The sequence below is a fragment of the Pistacia vera genome, unplaced genomic scaffold (assembly GCF_008641045.1).
Source record: "Pistacia vera cultivar Batoury unplaced genomic scaffold, PisVer_v2 Contig282, whole genome shotgun sequence".
Lineage (NCBI taxonomy): Eukaryota > Viridiplantae > Streptophyta > Magnoliopsida > Sapindales > Anacardiaceae > Pistacia > Pistacia vera.
In genome coordinates, this window is record NW_022196093.1 from 76,947 (window position 1) to 98,242 (window position 21,296).

Consider the following 21,296-nt stretch of genomic DNA (forward strand, 5'->3'; position numbering starts at 1 on the left):
AGGGAATGGAATAAATAATGTCCTTTCAGAATTAATACCTTAAGAAAATCCAGAAAATCACGTTCACTAAAATACGCTCAAAATATTTGTCGTTTTAGTAAATTACACCATTTTTAATAAACTAATGATGGCATACTTTTCTCTTATAAAAAAATAATTTTTAAATGTAAACAAATCCTCGTCAATAATTTGTTGACACTGTTTTTACATTAACAAAAGCTGACTCCAAGTTTTTCTCTCCTGCTTTGTCGGCTTTTATTTATTTGTTAATGATTGAAAAATTGAAAGATTATCAAATTTAAAATTACTTTCTCTTTCAAAGTCGGGTGGGAAAATTTTTGGTTTTATGGTATTTTTTCTCTCATTGCGCTGTATTACTCATTCTTTAATTATGCCGTATTACTCCTCTCATTGCGCCATTATAGTAGTAACACCTTCTAAATTATAGTATTTTTTCTTTTTTCACCTTATTCCATCTCTTTTTTTTTTTTTTTTTTTTTCATTAATCACCATGGGTAAACAATATTATAGTAGAAGATACGTGCTTGGGGAAATCAATTTTAATGTACTTCCAACATTAGAAGCTATGGATAAAGTTGACGTAGAAGAGGCTAACATGGATTGTGTTTTTGGTTCTCTATAACGAGCTAAAATCGGTGTCAGTTTAAGCTATGAAGACATATTAAAAAATAAGACAAAATAGATTTTGAATTTGCTGAAAATAAAGGGCACACCAAAAAATAGAAAGAGAAAGAAAGAGAGGAGATGAGGGGCTAGAGAAAAAGAGAGGAGACAAGACCATAAAACGAGAAAAAGAGAGAAGGTTGTTCAACTTTTTGTCAAACGACACTTATTTTAGAAAAAAATAATAAGTATAAAACGACATATATATTGGAATGGTTGGAGTGATTTTTTTATAGATAAAAGAGACAATAATATTACATTTATCTAAAACATGTGCTTAAATTTAAACATACTTGAAAGCCCTTTACACAAATCCCTTCCAAGGAGGCTTGAAATTAAAATTATGTCCACCTTTTCCATCACCATTTTCAATAATAGCCATTAGTGAAATGTAACCTCATGTTAATGTCTTTTAGTTTGATCCCCAGTTGAGGTTAAAATGTTACTAATATAATGACTGGTATTATAAATTCCACGTTACATTTTGTAAAGAAAATATAAATTATCAATAAATTTTTTTTGATTTATAATATTAACATCTATTGTAAGTTAACAAATTACAAACTGTTACGTCGAAATTGTGAGAAAAAATTTATAAGATTAAGTTATTAACGTAATATTACGCTTTTTCTTATTCTTATAGTCTCCATATAAACAAGCCTATAGGCCAACTTTTTATGTTGACTTTTTATTAGAGCATCTCTAAAAGACTTTTTATATGACTCAAATTCTTTATTATAAAGAGTTTATCTATAGAAATAAGAGGTCAACAAACTTTTTATTCTTTAAATATAAATTAAAGATGAGTTTGACTCTTCACATTTAGATAATCAAATTTCACTATTTATATTAATTTTAAATAATAAATTACAAGTTTCTATGCATTTTATTTATAATTTATCTCTCTTGTTAAGTTTCTTTCTTGAAAAAATATGTTATCACTCCTAAAATTTAAAGAGTCTATTAGATTTGAATAAAAAAAAATTGTTCTTGATATTTAGAAATCAACGAATATACTCTTTAAAATAAAGAGCACAATTCTAGATGCTCTTACCCAGTGTTATTTTTAAGAGTATTTCCAAATGACTCTTTATATGACCCAAACTTTTTATTATAAAGAGTTTATCCATAGAAACAAGAGTCCAACTAGAGGTGGAAAATTTGGGCCGGGTTAGGCGGGTCAACCCTAACTCGGCCCAGGAAAATGAGGGTTAAGCCCGGACCGCCAAGATGGCGGTCTGGGTTGACCCTAACCCGACAGCAACCCCCGGGCGGGCCGGGTTGCACAATGGCAACCCGCAACCCGGCGGGTTGCTATTTTGTCTCTTTTGCAAGAGACCCGACAACCCGCCGGGTTGGCCGAAAAAAATAAAAAAAAATAAAAATTTTTATTTTATTTTTCAAATTACCCCTTTACCTTTGAAATATAGCCGTTTTATAGCCATTGAAATGGTCTTTTTCGTCATTTCTCTTTCCCATTTTTTCCTATAAATTGGCCCTAAGTTCTCACATTTTTCTCACAACTCAAATTCTCTCATTCCCTCATATTCTCTAATCTCTAATCTCTCAATTATTCATTTATTAGTTTTTGCAATTTGCTCATATTTTAATTTTTATTAGTTTTTGTAATTTTTAATTCATATTTCCAATTTTCCAAATTCCAATTTCCATACTCCAATAAGTTAATTTTCTTATATTATATTTTATTGTATCAAAATTGAATTAATATTGAAATGTTAACAAAAAAATTGAATTGAATTATTGATATTAGAAAAGTTAATTAAAAACAATTATATTTTAATTATTTATTTGAAAGTTAAATAAAAAAAAAAAAAGGAAAATCGGGCTAACCCGGCCCAACCACCACCTAACCCGGCGGTTAGGCTGGCGGGCCGGCTGGGCCAGCCATTTTGGAGAAAATGGCGGGCCTAACCCGGCCTCCTTTGTTGGCGGCGGGTTAGGCCCGGCCCGCCAAACAGTAACCCGCCGCGGGCCGGGCGTTACTTTTCCACCTTTAAGTCCAACAGACTTTTTATCTTTAAATATAAATTAAGAATGAGTTTGACTCTCACATTATTTATTTTAATTTTAATAATAAATTATAAGTTTTTATGATTTATCTCTCTATTATTTTTTTTCTTGACAAAATATATTTTCTCTCCTAAATTTTAAGATTCTATGATTTTTTTGAATAAACTTTATTCTTTATATTTAAAATTAATAAGATATATAATAAAATACTCTTTAAAATAATATCACGACATCGTTTAAGTTTCTCAATAGCCACCCAGCAGAAGTTACTAAAGTCACCGATTGAAAACAAAGTTACTGTACCTCTCCCACCCGGTTACTGAGTTGAAGCTTGTTATGCGACGACTCAGTGCGGTCTACTGTGTTTACGTTAAGGAATCCTTGCGTTTTGAATCTAATATAATAACCTATCCTCTTCCCATATAAATGCACATACAGGTTAGTTTCGTTGTCATCCTTATCTCCCTTAAGTTATTAGAAGACAAAAAACACAGTAGCTACAGCAGCACCCATGGAACTCAAGAACTTTGATTTAAACTTGGATTTTGTTCCTCAAAAAATTAATGATTTTCTTGGGGAAGTTGCAAGAACCGGGGAGTCTCAGAGGTTATTCAGCTTGTTGATTACTGTAAGAGATTGGAGGATGAGGTGAAGAAGATCCAAGTTTTTGAACGTCAGCTTCCTCTCTGCATGCTTATCTTAAAGGATGGTATGATCAAAGATCATTTTTCTTTTCTTGGTTTCTTTTTGTGTTTGATTTTTTGTTTTATTTTATGACGATATATATGGGTTTGTATGCTATTGAGAGGGTGAAGAAGGAGTTAATGCAGTGCTCAAAACCGCAACAACGCTCTAAACTCAAAAATTCATGGACTTGAAGTGTTCAGAGAAGAAGTTGAAAGGATAGGTTTAAATACTCCAGTTCTAAAGAGAGTGGATGATTTTCTGCTCCGATTTGGGGCTCTGATACAACGATGATCTCAAACAGGTGTACTCAGCATCAGAAACAATATGGTATATGGAATTTTTTTTTTTTTTTTTTTTAGATTTTAGGAAAATGGTGTTTATCACTTTTGGTTTCTTTGTTAGCAGGAAAGTGAAGAAGAAGATCTGTCTGCTATCGAGAACCCCATTCAGGTTAGTGATGACGAACAGAGAGGCGGCATTTGAGAAGAATCTGATAGAGAGGTTGTAGTTGAACAAGGAAAGGAGTTTCACTAGCTCTTGCCACCCGTCGAGGCAAAGTTAGCCGAATGAAGTTCGTGTACACAGCAGAACAACTGTTATTGTCCCAAGAAGCAAGGAGGACCTGCCGCGCCTGAACTTCACAGGCTCTTTTTGGATGCACTTGAACATCTTGGAGGATGGCAAGGTCAGGGCCTTTAATATCTTGTTCAGAAGTGGACATTTACTGCCTGAGTCTTTAATTTCATGATAATTTGTTTATTTTGGGTGAGATTTGAAGGTACTGATGTCACCAAAAAAAGCCTTTAAGATGATTGAATGAGATTCCAGTATAAGAACTTTAGATTTCATACCATATTAAGTTATCACAAAATCCAAAAAGAAAAACAAACCTAAGATGATACATTTAAGTTCTAACAAACCATCAATTGAGTTGTAGTACTATTCTATTTGAAGTATTTTTTTTTTTTTCAATAAGTTTTATATAATTAATTATTTTGTTTAGCAGCAGCCACTCCTAAGAAAATAAAAGAATACATGAAAGTTGAAGGGCTCACGTCTGATGAAGTAAAAAGCCATCTGCAAGTAAGGGTTTTTTTTTTTTTTTGAATGATTTTATTATTTCTTGGCTTTTCATTTCCTTTATGGATGGCTTATTTGAATTTTCATGTTCCACCAGAAATACAGACTTCACGTCAGAAATTCTTCAGTTACCAAAGTAAATGAAATATGGATGGCTCATGGAGAGCTAACAAACCTGAGCATGTTCAGGGCTTGTTCTCCACAGTGCCTTGCCCTTGGAAGAAGGCCTGAAGCTCATCATCAAGACTGATGATGGTTGGGAACTGAGACTGGGCCATGATCATCCCCTATGAATTTTGCAGAGATGAAAATATTTATATGAACGTGGAAGTCATATTATTACCATAAATAAATATATAATATAGCTGACTAGCAGAGGGCTTTAATTTAAACACAGCACTTTCGAAAGGAGATTTGCAGTTGCCGATATCATGAAACAAATTAGTTGTCTCCTTAATTTGTTCCTCTGTTATTTAAGAATAACGGTGACTGTTATGTTATGTGTTAATGTTTGTCTATGGATTTGTAAGGATATTTCTAGAGTATTTTCTATATAATGTATGTTTAATCTAAACTTTGATCTTATGAATCTGCCGTTGAAGTTTAATTTTCTATTTTTCCTGTGTCTAGCTCACTAATTGCACCAGATATATTCATTTCATTACTTTTTGCTTGTTTATTTTGTATGTATTTAGCTCTCTCTTTAAGGATATATACGTTGGGGTTCAAAAGATGCTTGCTCTTTGTGTCAAATTTTTTTGAGTTTTATTTTTAGGGTTTTGCCTTCAGTGTGCACAGTCAAATGTATGTCAACATCTTCTATGATAAATATTAGTTCTATCTATCTTTTTAATTTGCAGGTTATCTTTGCTTGAATCAGTAAGTTGCCTAGATATTGAAGTTGAAGTTCATGGTCTTCTCATTTCTTGTTCTCTTTCAGAGTCCATGTCCTCTTCCCTCAACAATACTTGACAATTCTGCTTAATTTACAGAAACCAGTTCTTCTTCAGTTCAATTTGCAGCATAAACTGAAACCATGCATGCATTAATTAAATTCCATGTTAATTGCTTAACATTCTTCCAAACACCAGAAAACTTAACCTTATATATGTTCCAAGAATCAATAAATTGAGCTGTACATATGCTTCACATATTTGCAGCAATAATGCAATTCTAGAATGTGAATGCCAACGGCTTTATATTGTTCTGTATAAAAGTTTTTTCATTCAACTAAAACAAGTGCACCCACAAAAAGAAAACCACTCTTTGATTACAGCACTAGTGCTAATCTATCTATCTAATCACTACCAATGATTAGAACAGCTTCACACGCCACCACTCTTTGATTTTATACCATTAATTTATTCTACTTTTTTAAACTTAAAAGGGTTTTTACTTTGTTTAAATTATCCATTCATAAACTTATCGATCGCCGCTTACCCATTGGCCGATAACATAATATCCACTTTTACAAGATACTTTATGATTAATGATACGAAGGTACAGAATAGCCAAATATTTAATTAAATAGAGTAATAATTATTAATTCATCCTATAATATATCTCAAATTTCACATTATTATTATAATTATTGTTATATATGTATTATCATATCATTGTACATATTATATACTTTAAATATGAAATTTGAAATATATACCTATTAAGATGAGTATCATTATTCTATTTATATATAATTAAACTTGACAAGCTTTTATGTTTTGAAATTGTTACCCAATACTAGTCTCATCATCCATTTCAGACGTATTCAATTTCAAGCTATAATGTTTCTCTCTTAATCTAAGGGTTGCTATGAGAATAAGAACAAAAATATTAAATAATTTAATTGATAGTTGTTGGACCCTATTGGCAAACGTTGTCAACACACGGCCTAAGATATTACTAACGACCAAATAAATGACCAATTGATTACGGTATATCTATTGGTATAGTGCCCTTTACAACAAAGGATACCGTGAATCCAAACACAATCCTTTTAATAATCGGAAAATCAAGCTAATATAGTTTTAATCCTTCTCTTTTTTTTTTTTTTTTTTTTAATGTGTGTATATATATATATATATATATATATATATAGTCGCTTTGAATAGGAACATGATAATAATATGCGACAAAGCAGTCAAATCTGTTCAGCTTAAGAATCTAGTGAGGAGATACGATGAGCCCACACAAAGATATTTTCCCAAACCTTGTATGACTTCGTTCCCATCTTCCTTTTATTTCTTTAATGTCAAACTTATATAATGAATTTCTTTTTCATTCTGCACGCTTTCGGGGGTACTCACTTTCCCATCTTCTCCACCATTCCAATTATTATCAGTCGATTATCAATGTTATCAACTAATCTTACTTTCTTCATTGTCATAATATTGCTGCCAACACCATATTTGGTTAGATATTCAGCATAAAGGAGTGTTTGCTTACACAAAATCAGAAGGAGTATCTACTTGAACAAGGGAACATCTAAAAGTATTGACTCATTTTAATTACTTAATCCTCTTGCTCATTTCCTATAACTAACTGGTTTTATTAATGGAGAAACTACTTTTATATGAATGGTTCAGCATACTTAACTTGTCCTTTCTACCACCGGAATGATCCTATATCTATATCATATCTTTATCATTTCAACCCAATTATAACAATATTTATTCTCAAATCTTCATAATTTTCAATAGTGGCAATCCCATTATGTATCTTTAATATTGTTGATTTGTATTAAAACTTGTAATACCTACATTCAGAAATATGGTAGGGATTATTTTATAGTCATAGTGAATATATTTAACTAGTTTTATAGAGGAATTCCATAAAAGTTTCAATAGGGGCAAAATGATCATTTCACATAGAATCATGTGTTCAAGTGAAAAGTGAGTATGATAAATATAATGTATTAAGTGTGCTAACCATGAGAATAGAGTGGTAGAAAGATTATGAAAAATACACGTGATATGATGCCAAGATAAATACGTGTTTGTAAAGTAATAGGAAGAAATTAAAGAATAATGGTAAAACGGTCTTTTCACTCACAACTAGATGAAAAAGTGGTGAGTGTAAGGAAGCAAAATAATGTGGAGAAAATGATACAATTGAGGGTAATTCGGTAAATGACTAAAGGACATAGACGAAATTTCTTAGAAAGTGAAAGGGCAAAATGGGAATAGAAATTCAATTGAAAAAACCCTAGCCATTTTCATCCATTGAGCATGCCACCTCTCATCCATTTTCTCTCAAGCTTCTTCATCAAATTTCAAAGAGAATTCATAGGGTTTAGCTTAAATTTTTGTAGATTTTCAATCATAAAGCATCCAAAGGTCCAAGAGGAAAAGAAGTTTAGCAAAGGAAGGTTGAATCATTAGTGTTGTACAAATTCAAGGTAAGTAAACCCAATCTAAGCTTTAATTTGAGTAACATATGTGTAAATTGATTCTTGAGTGTTTGTGTATGATGTATGATAAGAAGTATTGACTGTTTAGATGCTTGTTTGATGGAGAATAATATGTAGAAGTTCAGCCAAGATGAGTAGTTATGTAGATGTGATGTTTTGGTTGAACCTTGGATGAAATTTTGAAGAGTTGATGTTGGAATTTGGAAGTGTTGAATTCGCCCAGAATATGGGCTGAGTTTTCGTTGAATTTTCTTCCAACTTTAAGGTATTTAGAGAGATGTGGAGGTGTGGCCTGCCACGTACTTATGTGCATGCAAAGTGTTTGGTGAAATTTCAAAAAGAAATTCATGCATGAATTTATCATATATTGTTTGAGAAAGGAAAGAATTGATGTTAAAAGGTTGTATTAGACTTGACCAAGTATGAGTTTAAGTGTTTAAGAATGGATTTTGTTATGCCAAAGTTTAGAATAACACTTGGTTATGTTAGTTCAATGAAATGAATGACATTTAGTGCATGGTTCAAGTTACTTGAACTTTTAACATTAGTTTGAATGGCATATTGTATTTAGTAATTGAATTATGAGTTTTGAAACTTATGACCTTAGAAAAGTGATGGCAAAAATTGCATATTAAATTGTTGCAATAGTGTAGTATTGATGATAGTAAAAGATGGGTAATTAATTATATTAAAAGATGGGTAATTATATTATAATATTACAATATGCCACAATAAATTGTCAAGCTTGTATGCTTGAAATTAGAAAGATCATTCAAAGAATGACTTGGCCAAATGAATATATTGTTGTTTCTTATTTCTTGTTTTAAGATTAGTTATAAACAATATGTAATAAGTAATTTTATTGTATAAAGAATAGAAAAACTTTCCCAAGTATAGATATCAAAAGAAACATCAAAGAAATAGAAGTTTGGTTTATGTATTAAATACATGACCATTTTAGAAATCGATTGGTATGAGTATAGTTTTCATATAATTGTGCTAGAAGATCTTGAGAATCTGTTGTATTGGCCAAAAGTTTAGTTAAGAATGTTAGAAAGAAATTAGAATTTAGCCAAAGAATATATGTTATACTAAATGTTAGATTGTATTTACAATAATTAATAGGAAATATAGATTAATGTATAGAATGCAGCCAAAAGAAAAGAAGAAAGAAGGGCATATATAACAATGTTGATGGTCATGTTAAGAGAATGCAAATTTATGGGCCTTATGACATTAAAATTTGTATTTAGAAAGTTGTACAAGGCATGTTTGTAACATTAGAAAATATTAGAGAGTAGTTTAATGACATGGTTATGTGATTATACATATATACAGGGGCAGATCCAGCCCACTTTTGGCCCACCCTCAATTTTTTTATTTTAAATACTAATATATATCATTTTTGGATTTTGGCCCACCCTAACAAAAATATTAATGGACAAAAATATTAAAATGTAATTAGTTTTTATTTTGGCCCACCCTAAAAAAAATTTCTGGATCCGCCACTGCATATATATATATTGATAAAATCTAGTAGCATAATTGGGCAAGTTAGTAGACTTAATACCTAAGTTATAACATATATTTTTATAGAAGAAATTAGATTGCCCAAAATATAGAATTCATTCCCTAGTTAAATTGTGCCTTTTTAAAATCTCACTAAAGAATTATAGAAGAGTAGAATTTGTGAGAGATAATGTAATTGTGTACGTGTACATTTTACATAGTATGATAGAATTGAAGAATTACAGAATTATGTAGAAATTATAGAATCCCGTACGTACATACGATGCATAGAATTCAAAAATAAAGAATAAAATAGAAAATATTTAAGTTAAGCCTGTAACTAGAATAGAACTTTGGGCTTTCCAGAAAAATATAGAAATAAAAGTCTTAGAATTAATAGAATACATGTCAGAGTCAGGCACGTATTTTGGGATTATGCATAGACAACATATAAATACATGACATAGCATAGCATGTATTTCAAAAATGTTAAAATTATTGGAAAATGTCTAGCTAATTTTTCAGATTTACAGAATATCTTTTCAGAGGGTTGTTGCGATAGGGAACCTGTGAGCATTCGCTGCATTAGTTAGTGGCGACAGAGATGCATAAGTTTCCCACATGCATGCCACCATCAGTGAGTGGCCTCAGAATAGAAAACAGAGTTGTATAGTCTACTAGAAGTGCATGTGGATGAGGATGTACCTAGAAAGAATTTCAGAATACGCTCACACGGCCAGGGTTCCAAATCCATACCTCAGCCTAGTCAGATCGGCAAACCAGAACAGAATACAGAAAGAGAAAAAGAAAGAAAAATAGAATAAGAAATAGAAAACATAAAGAATTTCAGAAAGAAAGGAAAAAAAAATTCAGAAAGAATTAGAAAAGAGTTTTCAGAAAGAATACAAACAAGATCATTTGCATATGCATCAGACATTTTATGTGCATTGCATCTTATGCATTTATGCATAGATTAAAGAGTTTATTTTATTATTGCGTGTCTGACTAGCCAAAAAAGAAAATAGAAACCCATAAAAATAGAGAAGAAAAGAAAATAGAAGCCCATGAAAATAGAAGCTTACAAGAATAGAAAAGAAATTAGAGATATACGAGAAATGAACAGAAATTAGATATATGCTAGAAAAGAATAGAAATTAGAAACATGACAAATAGTAAGGAAACTTAGCGATTTATTGAGTAGAGAAAGAAATAAAAAGATATAATCTAGCAGAAAAGAGAAATAAAATGATAAAGAATAGCACAGCACTAGAAAGATTTAGAAAGATTTGAGAAAAATAGAAGACTACTAAGTAATACGCTTGAGAATAAAAAGAGAAAGCAATCAGAAATTTAGAAGCAGTACAGTGAAAACAGGGACAGCGGAGTAAGAGCATAGTTAGATTTGATTTACTTACTAAGCATATATAGCTCACCCCTTTGCTTTCTTTATTTTTGCAGGTATTAGATTGTTGCAGTTGGGAGACGTTAAGTTGGCGAGAGGGTTGCACACACTGTCTCAGAGAATGAATTAATGTGGATTTATATATGTATTTTTTATAGTAATAATATTTAGAGAACATCTTCACGTTTTCCGGTTCATTAGAAAATGATTATTATTATTTTTTTTTATATGTGAGAAATAGTCATTGTGTAATAGTATTTTATAACTGGATTAAGGATAAAAAATTTAGACGAACACCTTTTTTAAGCTAGCAATTCTCTGGATTCTCTCTACATGATACTCAGTGAATATTTGACTAGTGAGAGATTACAAAACTTTTCAAGAATAGATAATTTTGTTAACTGATACTGCTTGTATCAAATTATTTAAAACTAAAAATTATCATTAATTTTAATATTATTATGTGTGATTACAGTAATTCTATTCCACACGTGTTTGATAAAAGTATAAATAATAGGTTTTTCTTTTACAAGTGGAGGAGGAGCATGGAGTTCAATGCTGCAAATTTTCTTTAACAAAAGGGGTATATAACCACAAATCAAGTCAACATAAAGTTGGAATTTTCAAGGATTTTGAAGAGAATTCAACAAATTTAAGAATGAATTGAAGATACAAAGTTGTTATGCAATCAACCTATAATGCAAACTGAAACAAACAAGAAAACCAGAAAACCACAAACAAAACACAGAATCTTTACCGTGGTTCACTTGCTCGATTTGAGCAAGCTACATCCACGTTGAACTCTGGAAAGAGAGTTCGCTGCACTATGATTAAAGAACACCCGATTACAGTCACGATTACAAAAGAAAGACTCTTCAAGAAACCCAGATCGAACAACACTTTCTGAACTCGTAATCTGCCCTAGGACTCCTCTAACCTGGAAATCCCTATAACAAGAACACAGCAGTTCTTCACTTGATTGATTAACCCAAACCACTCAAGAAACCCACAGATTACACAGAAAATTGGACCCAAATAAAGAACCCTAGTTTTCTAAGGAAAAACGAAAACTGCTCTCAACTTTTTATTCGATCTACTGTTACAACAGGAAACCCTAATCCTTTTATAGTGTTGACTGGAGGCTTGATCTCAGCCGTTGGCTTTCCTTCTGAATTAGCGGTCAAGATCATCCAGGAGCTGTCTCAAAACGGCACCGTTCCATTTAACCCAGTACGACGCCGTTTCAGCATTCACTTACAACAAAAGTAATTTATAATCGTAACCTAAGATGAAAATTAAACTTATGATAATTCTATTCGATTTAGCTAAACTTTAATATAAAAATCTTTCCCTCGATGGCAATCGGGATTTTGGAGGAATTGAATTGCATTTGGTAAGATAGTTGGCGGCAACGGAGTTTGGAAAGATGGATTCAGTATAGTGAATATTTTTTGTTGTATTGAATCTTTTTATGAAGCTTTTTCGCTACCAAAATCAGAACCTAAATAGCTATTGCAAGAAAATTCTTGATATATTTTTTATGACCGTGGTATATGAGTCGGTTTGTTTGGGCGTACTTCAATTAATCACCAAAAAAAAAAAAAAAAATATGATATAGCAAATCAAGTTTGTTGTAGTGATTCTAGTGAACAAACTTTGTGAAGTGATGAAAAGTTTCATGTTTGAAGGTTTTTTGAAGGTTAAGCATCAGGGGCAAGATGGGAACATCCTAGCAACTATATAAACGTATTTTTGAGCTCTAGAGAGTTAACACAAGAGTTTAGTGAGAGTTGTTTGTAGAGCTGGGCATTTCAGATCGAGTCCAAAAACCCGATCCTAGCAGGCCTGGTCCCAAAACCGAACTAGGCCTAAGGAGGAGAGCTCGGTCCTTCCACAAGGCCCTCCTCCAGTCCCAGGCCCGGCCCCAAACTCTTTTGGTTTATTTTTTTAGTCTCTTAGAAAATTACAAAAAACCCCTTATAAATTTTGAAATTGACGAAATTGTAAGGGTTAAAATAAAATTTTATAAAATTTAAGCATTTAATACTGCCCTTGAAAATTACATAAACCCCCTACAAAATTTCATTTCGCCCCTAAAATATAAAAAAGATAAGGGGAAGATGAGATTTTGCAGGCCCGTAGGACTGATCCTATGGGCCTAGGACCGATCCTAAGGACCGGTCCGGGTCTTGAAATTGCTCATAGGCTTGGGACCGATCCCAAGCCCATGAGCGACCAGTCCTAGGCCCATGAGCGACTAGTCCCAAATGGGACCAGTCCCAAATGGGACCAGTCCCAAACGGGCCTAGGCCCAGGCCCACTTGGGACAAGTCCTTGACCAGCTCTAGTTGTTTGTAAGGCAAGAAGGTGAGAATTGAGGCACAAGAAACTCATTAGCAAGAAGGTGCCAACACAACTTAGAACTCTAGGATACTCCATTGATTGCTTGAGGGAGAGGAGTTGAGTGCTTAGCAAACATTGTAGTACTTGTTTGATTTCATAGTGGAAACCTTTATCTTACCACTTTTGTGGATGTAGCCCAATTGGGTGAATCAATTTGAGTATAGATTAGTAAAGAAAGATAATTAATAAGTTTCCATTGGCATCGATTTAAGTCAAATTGTGTACAATTTACAACAAAATCGAGTGGTGTTTTGCTTATAAAGTGGGGCTAAAATATCATCTTTCTTGGATTGGCCCATCCTTTGCTTACCCCAGCCCCACCTACAAACTCACTGTTATTAATCTGCATCTCTATCTTAAACGCAGCGTTCCAGGACCACTGACCCACCAACCCATTCACTCCCCTACTTGCCTTTCCATTGAAATTTTACGCTTCAATTTTATTCTTATTATTGAATTGACATAGCAATTATAACTATATGAGCCGGAAATTTCGTTAAGTTCGTTGGCTCTCATATTAACAAGGCTACAGTACAAGGTTATATATACAGCTGAAGCAATTGCTCCAGATTTAGTTGTAACAGACAGATTCCTAAATTCCTGGATCATTATACTCTTAAAAGTCTAACTATTAAGACTTTACACTACTGTCTCCAGATCAGCTGCTGACTTGGCATATCAGTGTGCTGACAACAGCTTGACTTTCCAGTCCTTGGTGAGCTTTGTTACAGCAGTAAGTGTGCCTTTGTTGTGGGAATCTGTGGGAGGCTTAACCTGCTCCTGGCTACTGCCTAATGCTGTTTGCTTATAGGTTTATGTTAGTCTTTTCATGTTTGGTACTCCTAGATACCCAACGAGGCCTTTGAATGGCATCTATTGTTCTAAACAATGTAGAAAGTTTGTTTTGTCCATATTCAATCAGATGGTTTGCGTTTTTTTGACAATATTTCCCTACAGAGAATATTTCGCAGGTCAATCACTTTGTCAATAACAGTATCATATAAATAATTAAATACAGTGATTATTTAAGTGATGCATGGGCTTTGTGATTTGACTTGGAATCCAATACCCATTTGGATCTAGGTATATGCTGCTGCTCTACACTATTAGTGTCTTAGCAGTCTTCCTTTCCGGATGGAGCCAGCGCCCACCTGGACCAACTGCAGATTTATGTTAAGTGTCTGATGCTGTGGATGTTAATGGGGGGTTTTACAGATGTTGGTTGGCAGAATGCGGTTGCTATTCTGATTGTTTCAATTAATGGCAGTACCATCATCAACTGGTAAGTATTAGGTGATTGAACAAATAGAGAGATACAAACATCAAAATAATAGTAAATACACAAATCACAAACAGTTAAAAAAAAAATTAAAATCTAGTATTACAAGGATTCCTAATCCTAAGCCTAAACTCAATACTGAATTAATAACTTAAAGAAATCCTTTAAGGGCTTTTCATGAAAAAGACCGAAATCGCCTCCGTCCATTGACCAGGCAACATCACCCCCAAATACGTCTACATGACTCATTAATACTGAAGTAGTCGATAACTCCAAGATTAACTGTTTAGCATTAAGAAATATTGGGAAAGTAGGCCAGTAATTATTGGTTCGGTGTTTGGAGAAGATGTGGAGGAAGTCCAGGCGGTGGAATCAGCCTCGATCCATGATTTTTCAAGACACTCTTTCTCATCTATTTAATTTCAAATTGTTTCTTTGTGAAACCATGGAAATTTGTTATTAATAATATTGCAATCTAATGAATGACAGAAATAAGATTAAACATGACGTAACAAGTAAAAATATTAAATATTGAGAGAGAAAAACGAAGGAGTTGATTTATTTATTGTCTGTACAAAACAAGGATAATAATAAAGTAGGTGAAGAAAGTATCAATTATTAGACCCTGAAATAACAGTGTATATATTGGGGGTTTAATTTAATGAATATTTAAGTGTTACTTCGCTTTCAAATCTTCAAACGAGGCATTAATAATTAATGTAAAAACTCATGCCAAGCTGCCTTTCGCCCTTTCCTCATTAAGGAAGACAAAGCCAGTGCCTTCACTCTTCACTCCCCATGCCTTTTACCTGGCCTATATAACATTACGGAAATTGAAAAGGGCTTTGTATCTGTAACCCTAGCTAGTAATTTCCAAATCACATGCACCTTTTGATGGTTGATTTTGACACCAACGCACATGAAAAATGCTAAGCGGACTTAGAAGTCACACGTGATTATGGAAATATTTAGCTTAGTAAAAGGTAAAAAACAATGTTTGGAGTGGTTCGGATGCTCGAAGACGAATCATACGTCTACTGATATTGTATTAATGGGAGTAATGGCAGGTCGCATTCAACGAGTTGAGTTATAACTTGGAGAGTACAAGAGAGAGAGGGAGAGAGGGTGTGTTATTCCAGAATGAAATTAGCAAATCCCGTAAATGAGAGAGAATACCTTTATTTATAGTGGGATGAATCAAAGTAATGATTACTAAATCTGCAGGTGGATACCGTGCAAATTCTTCTCTACGTCCCATTGCTCACCTGCTTGAGTGATTTCCTCGACTTGTGCAGGGATTGGACACTTGGGCGATTTCAAACCATCCGCTGACCTTGTGTCCACCCACTGCACTGACAAGGGTATGCCACTCACGTCATCATGCGACGTGGCCGCGTCTGATCGATTGCAGAACCTTTCTGAGTTCTGACTACCCTATGCGGACAAGACTCTACGTCAGCCCTACTCTTTCAGTCATAACACACTTTATTTTATATTACCACCCCTCCAAACTTCTCATAACCTTAATTGTGTATTTTTGTTGTAACTATCTCATGTAAAACACTTGAGCAAATTACCCACCCATGTGTAGTCCAATGGTAAAGGCGAACCAAAAGGGGTTGCAAATGATCCAATCCATAGTCTCAAGTTTGATTCTTCTACTGAGCCTTATGATTTACTTTGAGGGTCATGGTGATTGATCATTGTAGGATAATTTTTATGAGAATTAATTGAGGTACATATAGACTAACTTTACTTTAAAAATTTGTTTTAAAAATAATAATTAATATAAACCAATGAATCAAAGCACTTTAGAATGATTGATTGAGATTCAATATAACTTATATATAATTAATGCACCTATAAAGATCATATATACTTTATAATAATAAATTATTTTTATTTTTTAATGTATTTCGGAGGATGATAAAATACTCAAGAACCTAGGTAGTTAACAAAAAGAAAATGTTATTGAAAAGAATAGTCGTATTTGTACAATCGTACTTCGAAAGAAATATTAATTATTTGAATAGCGTCATTAATCAGTATTGCAGTTTAATGATATTATAATGCACTTCACATGCTCATGCAAGCCTATTCAATGAAATTTTATGATTAATAGATTTAAAATTCCGAGCTAACCCAAAAGATAGGATCAGCCAGTCAATACAGTGATTAGAAAGAGATAATCTGATTAAATATATAGTCAACCAAAACTTTAATTAAAAGAAGAATGAAACCATGGCAGTGTGGCTCAACTGCAGATAAATCTATGCGCAGCAGCAATCACTCAGAACCTTAATCAATTCAATTAACTCATTCATTGTATATTCTGAAACTGCTCCATGCATATGATAGGGCCAGCCATGCACGACATAAAATCTCTCCTTTCTTCAAATTTAGATTTTGAGGATTTGTTTTTACGCTAGTGCAAATGATAACAAAAAGAGACAAAAGGATGACGACAGATTTGCAGAACGAAACTAGATATTTTTAATTTGAATAAGCCTTCCCAAATTCTGATTTACATGTTTGTAATTAAAGGGCTCCTAAAGTCAAAAGGAAAAAAGCTGTACTCGAAGATCAATGCAGATCCTACATTTTTTAATTGTATCTTCCCCCCAGAAAAAGTCTCTCTTCAAACACAAAAAACAATGCTGACTTCGGATCTCAGATGTGAATCTTTCCATATCTCCATTTGTAGATCTCTCTCTCTGTTCAGTTTGTGTGCGGCAGATATTAGCTTCACCAAAAGGAACAAGACAAAATGAAAAGCCATTAGATGTTTACATTTATAAAGATTATTCCAAAACTCTGCAGTAAAATAGTATATAGCTTGTTTATGATTATTGGTCACTCACTAAGTAACAAATGAGATTGGCTTACAAGAAATACCTATCAATTTCGACAATAAACTAAGAGTAAATGACTTTTTTCCCACTTAAATAATGCTTCATAACGTTTTTTTAACTTTTAAAATACTATTTTATTATTTAAATATTTATATTATATTTTTAATTTTGATATAGTTAAGATTCTACACTATCACTATTATTTTCTCTGATCATCACTCATCAAGACTATTCAAACCCTATTCTAACTGACCTCATCAATTGTTAACAATTGAGTGATTAAGATTTCTATAATCACCCATCTTAAATCAAATTCTGATAAATCTCAACTACCAAAATTAATATTTAACTACCAAAAGATTTATCAGTCTCCTCTTTTTAAAAACTCTAATAATTTTCACCAAATTTGTTTTTTGTTTTCAATAGAATATAAATTTAATAACAACTTAGTATTTTAAAAGTGTATGGTTAAAAAAAGCATTATTAAACCATAGGTAAAAACCGTCAACTCATACATTAAAGGCAAACAAAATACATTCTAGATCTACACAGACAAAACCACTCAAAAGGTTGGAAAAATTAGATGACAATAGTAGGGGCAGTAGACTTTAATTTTTTGTGTCCAAAGCTCATTGGCCACTCACAAGTCAAACAATACTGATGAAGGTGAAGTTGTCTGTTGCTCATTCGCCATTCATGAGTCAAGATCATGATTTGATTTCACAAAAGAAAATCCCTATAAAGCCCCGCTAGCTACCTTCTTTCTGTCCCGCCATGGGAATATATCAATTATATATATTTAGCAAACTATTAATCAAAATGCATGTTATTTAGCAAACTATTAATCAAAATGCATGTTTGACACATGCATTTGACCTAACCAATTATGCAATGAGTATGTTAATATTTAGTATGAAGCAAATCTGAGGCTGCTATTTGAGATAGGAGCTACTTATAATTGATGAATGAGACATCCATCTCAGGGGAAGAGACAATAATTCTCTTACCCAACCCTACTGCTGTATGCAATAAAGAGTAATTTTGTCTTTCCACTGTCACATAACGATATAGCCCGATTTATGAAAACCAACAACAGATTACACATAAAAGAATAAAAAACTTCATAAATGCTAAAGCCCATATAGTATTCAAGATCCCTCATGTACATGAACATACACCAGAACAGCAAAAACCAAAAAACAAATAGAGAGAAATGAACATACCTAGAATAGAAAAACTTGCTTCAACGACTGAGCGAAAAAAGCTTCAAAACTTCAACAAGAAGGACCAACACTCCTGCCCTCCTCGCTTCCAGATTTTTGCTGCTGTTGACTTTGTGGTGCCTGTTGCTGCGGCTGGGACTGAGCCTGTTGTGATTGAAGCAGAAGCTGTGCTTGATGAGGATGTGAATGGTGATGATGCTCTGGTTGTTGCGGTTGAATCTGATATGGGTTATCAAAACTCCCCAGAGCCAAAGAAGGTGATATAGCAGCAGCACTCATATGGTTAAACCCAGTGGCGGTAACCGTCCCTGTTGGACCATCGAATCCGCTATTAAACCTTACAAGATCTTGTTGCTGCTGTTGCTGTTGCTGTTGCTCATAATTTCTCAACATCTCTTGTTCTCTCGCAGCTACGGCTGCCGCCAGTTGCTGAGCCTCAAACATCTGTTGCTGATGGTGTTGATGTTGCTGCTGTTGATCACGAATCACCAACTGCCCATTATGAGGTGATCCCGTAGGTATACCCATCATCGGCAACATGCCATGCTGTTGTATCACTGCAGAAGAGGAGGGGTTACCCAAATGCTGTTGTGGCATAAAGGCTTGGGCTTGTAATATAGGCATCATAGCTTGAGGGCCAATATATGTAGCCAGTTCTTTCTTGGCGTTATAAAGATCACTCTGTACTTGTTTGAGTCTGTGTTGAAGGATCGAGATGAGACCCACACACCCATAAACTGGGTCACGAAGGCGAGCCTCGGCCTCGTAAGCCAACGAGTTGACAGCATCTTCTCGTAAGTTGGTACTCAGTTCGTTAAGAAGTTTTGCAACATTGCTAGCGCCAAATACTTTGTGCACGTTTGCGAATTTTTGTGGCTGGTCTGGTGGGAAATAAGGTGCAAAAACACATTCTTGCGTGCATTTTCGACGAAGAAACTTACACGCTGCACACGGCGAGTTTGAAGATGACATTTTTTTTTTTTACCAAACTGATAAAAAAAAAAAATGAATGGGAGACAGTAAGAAGAATTGTTTTATACGAGTTAAAAGTCATTTAAAAGAGGGATAAAAGGGCAAGGAGGTAAGGTGGCCATTAAAAAGTTCTCATAATCACGCAAAAAAATAGATATCATTGCTATTTAAAAAACCGATATGATAGTATAAACTGATATCAAACAGTTACTTGTAAACAAAGCCTTACTGAAAACCCAAATCAATCAAATCATCACTATCATCATCATCATCAGTTCTTTCAATACTTACTACTCTCTCCAAGGAGAGAGAAAAAATAATGTGAAAACTAATAGAAATGGCGTCTATCAGAGCGTCTTCAAGCACAAGCTCTAACCTTTCACACGCTTCATTGTCATCTTGTAATGCAAGAAACTCTTGGTTTACAAGATCCTTCAAGATCCATTTTGAAAAAAAAAAAATTAAAGATTAAGAAGAAATGAAAAGGAAAAAAATAAATCACAAAAATCTCCTTGATCTGCGTATCCAAAGAGGAAGATCTTTCCATATCAAAACTCAAGATTTTCCGAAAAATTGCAAAGAGTGAAAGAAAAAAAGAAAAAAAAAAAAACTGTCACCTATGATATTATGTATACCTTTGATTTTTGTTTAAAAAAACTCGGTTCAGATCACAGTCTCTCTCTCTCGGTCCATAATACCTGCAGCAAAACCATAACAAATACTAAGAAGATGAAACGCCGACGCTTGGATGGCAATGATTGAACGGACTGTAAAAAATGGGAGCAACCGGACCTTACAGAAGGTGAGTGAGAGAAAGAGCTCTCTGGACTAGGGTTCACGATCCGATCTTTGAGTTTAACGATCCCAACAGAAAAAGAATGGAAAGAAATGTTTAATTTTCGATAAAGAACTGAATTTAAAAAAAAAAAAATTAATAAGAGATGGAGAGAGAATATGTGGAAAAAGGAGAAACAGAAATGATAGTTTAAAAAGGAGGGGGCAGGACGTTATTTTTATATATATGAATAGGGTACCGTTGAGATTTTGAGACGGTGGTGTTGACCGTCCGATTATAATTTTATAATTTTGTTTTATTTTGTGAATTTATTAAGGTTTGAAAGGGTAGGTCCTTTTATTCTGAGCAAGTATTCAATGCTCGCCTGAGTTACCTCTTTGTCCCTGTACTATCTCCCTTCAATGCCAAAATTGTCCCTCCTCACCTCAGTCTTCATACCCCTTTGGAAAAATGTCATTTCCTTTTTTTATTATTTATGCGAAAATAAATGAATTAAAATTATGTTGTAGCCAGTAAAAATAAAAACCTTTTTTTATAAGCGAATGCATGCACACAAAACTGATTGTTTTTAATATTTCTTATGAAATTAATGCATAAAACAACATCTTTGTGTCAACAGATATAATATCTCAATAATTAATTAATAATTTAATAGTCATATAATTATACTTTAAAATTTGTTTAACTATTATAAGCATTACTTTCTATATCAATCTAAAAAGAAAATATTTGTTACTAATAATCATATTTTCAATACAAAAGAAAATATTTAAATCAAGAGATATGGTAATTACTAATTATAGAATCATATTTTCAAAATAAGTTAAAAGATTATGAATCAATATAAAGATAATGTTACTAATAATCGAAATTAAATTGATCAAAGTAAAACAAATAAACGATAATACTTTATCTAGTATATCCGGAATAAAATGAAATAATTATTATAGAATGTGAAATGATAATTGT

General features: G+C 33.1%; 1 protein-coding gene and 1 long non-coding RNA gene across 4 annotated transcripts; one reads left to right on the top strand and one right to left on the bottom strand.

Annotated features, from left to right (window-relative positions):
• Positions 1-4,049: 4,049 nt before the first annotated feature.
• On the top strand, positions 4,050-5,016 carry LOC116134067. Its single transcript, XR_004128641.1, has 3 exons — positions 4,050-4,087; positions 4,409-4,485; positions 4,580-5,016. It is a non-coding gene; the product is annotated as an uncharacterized LOC116134067 (long non-coding RNA).
• Positions 5,017-17,034: 12,018 nt separating this feature from the next.
• Positions 17,035-20,461, bottom strand: LOC116134093 (LOB domain-containing protein 36). Of its 3 annotated transcripts, XR_004128642.1 has the most exons (4): positions 20,324-20,461; positions 20,167-20,229; positions 18,560-19,548; positions 17,035-17,227 (listed from the first exon to the last, which is right to left on the bottom strand). XR_004128642.1 is itself a non-coding variant. In XM_031419762.1 (3 exons), exon 3 carries the CDS (start codon positions 19,529-19,531, stop codon positions 18,611-18,613), a length of 921 nt encoding a protein of 306 aa, XP_031275622.1. In that variant the 5' UTR covers positions 19,532-19,548; positions 20,167-20,229; positions 20,324-20,461; the 3' UTR covers positions 18,430-18,610. The 3 variants fall into 3 exon arrangements, 1 of the variants encoding a protein (XP_031275622.1); XR_004128643.1 differs by lacking the exons at positions 20,167-20,229; positions 20,324-20,461 and adding an exon at positions 19,908-19,977; XM_031419762.1 differs by lacking the exon at positions 17,035-17,227 and having other exon boundaries at positions 18,430-19,548.
• Positions 20,462-21,296: the final 835 nt, after the last annotated feature.

Bases quoted from the DNA above. Each gene is read 5' to 3' on its own strand.
- LOC116134093 (XM_031419762.1), bottom strand. From the start codon at position 19,531: ATGTCATCTTCAAACTCGCCGTGTGCAGCGTGTAAGTTTCTTCGTCGA.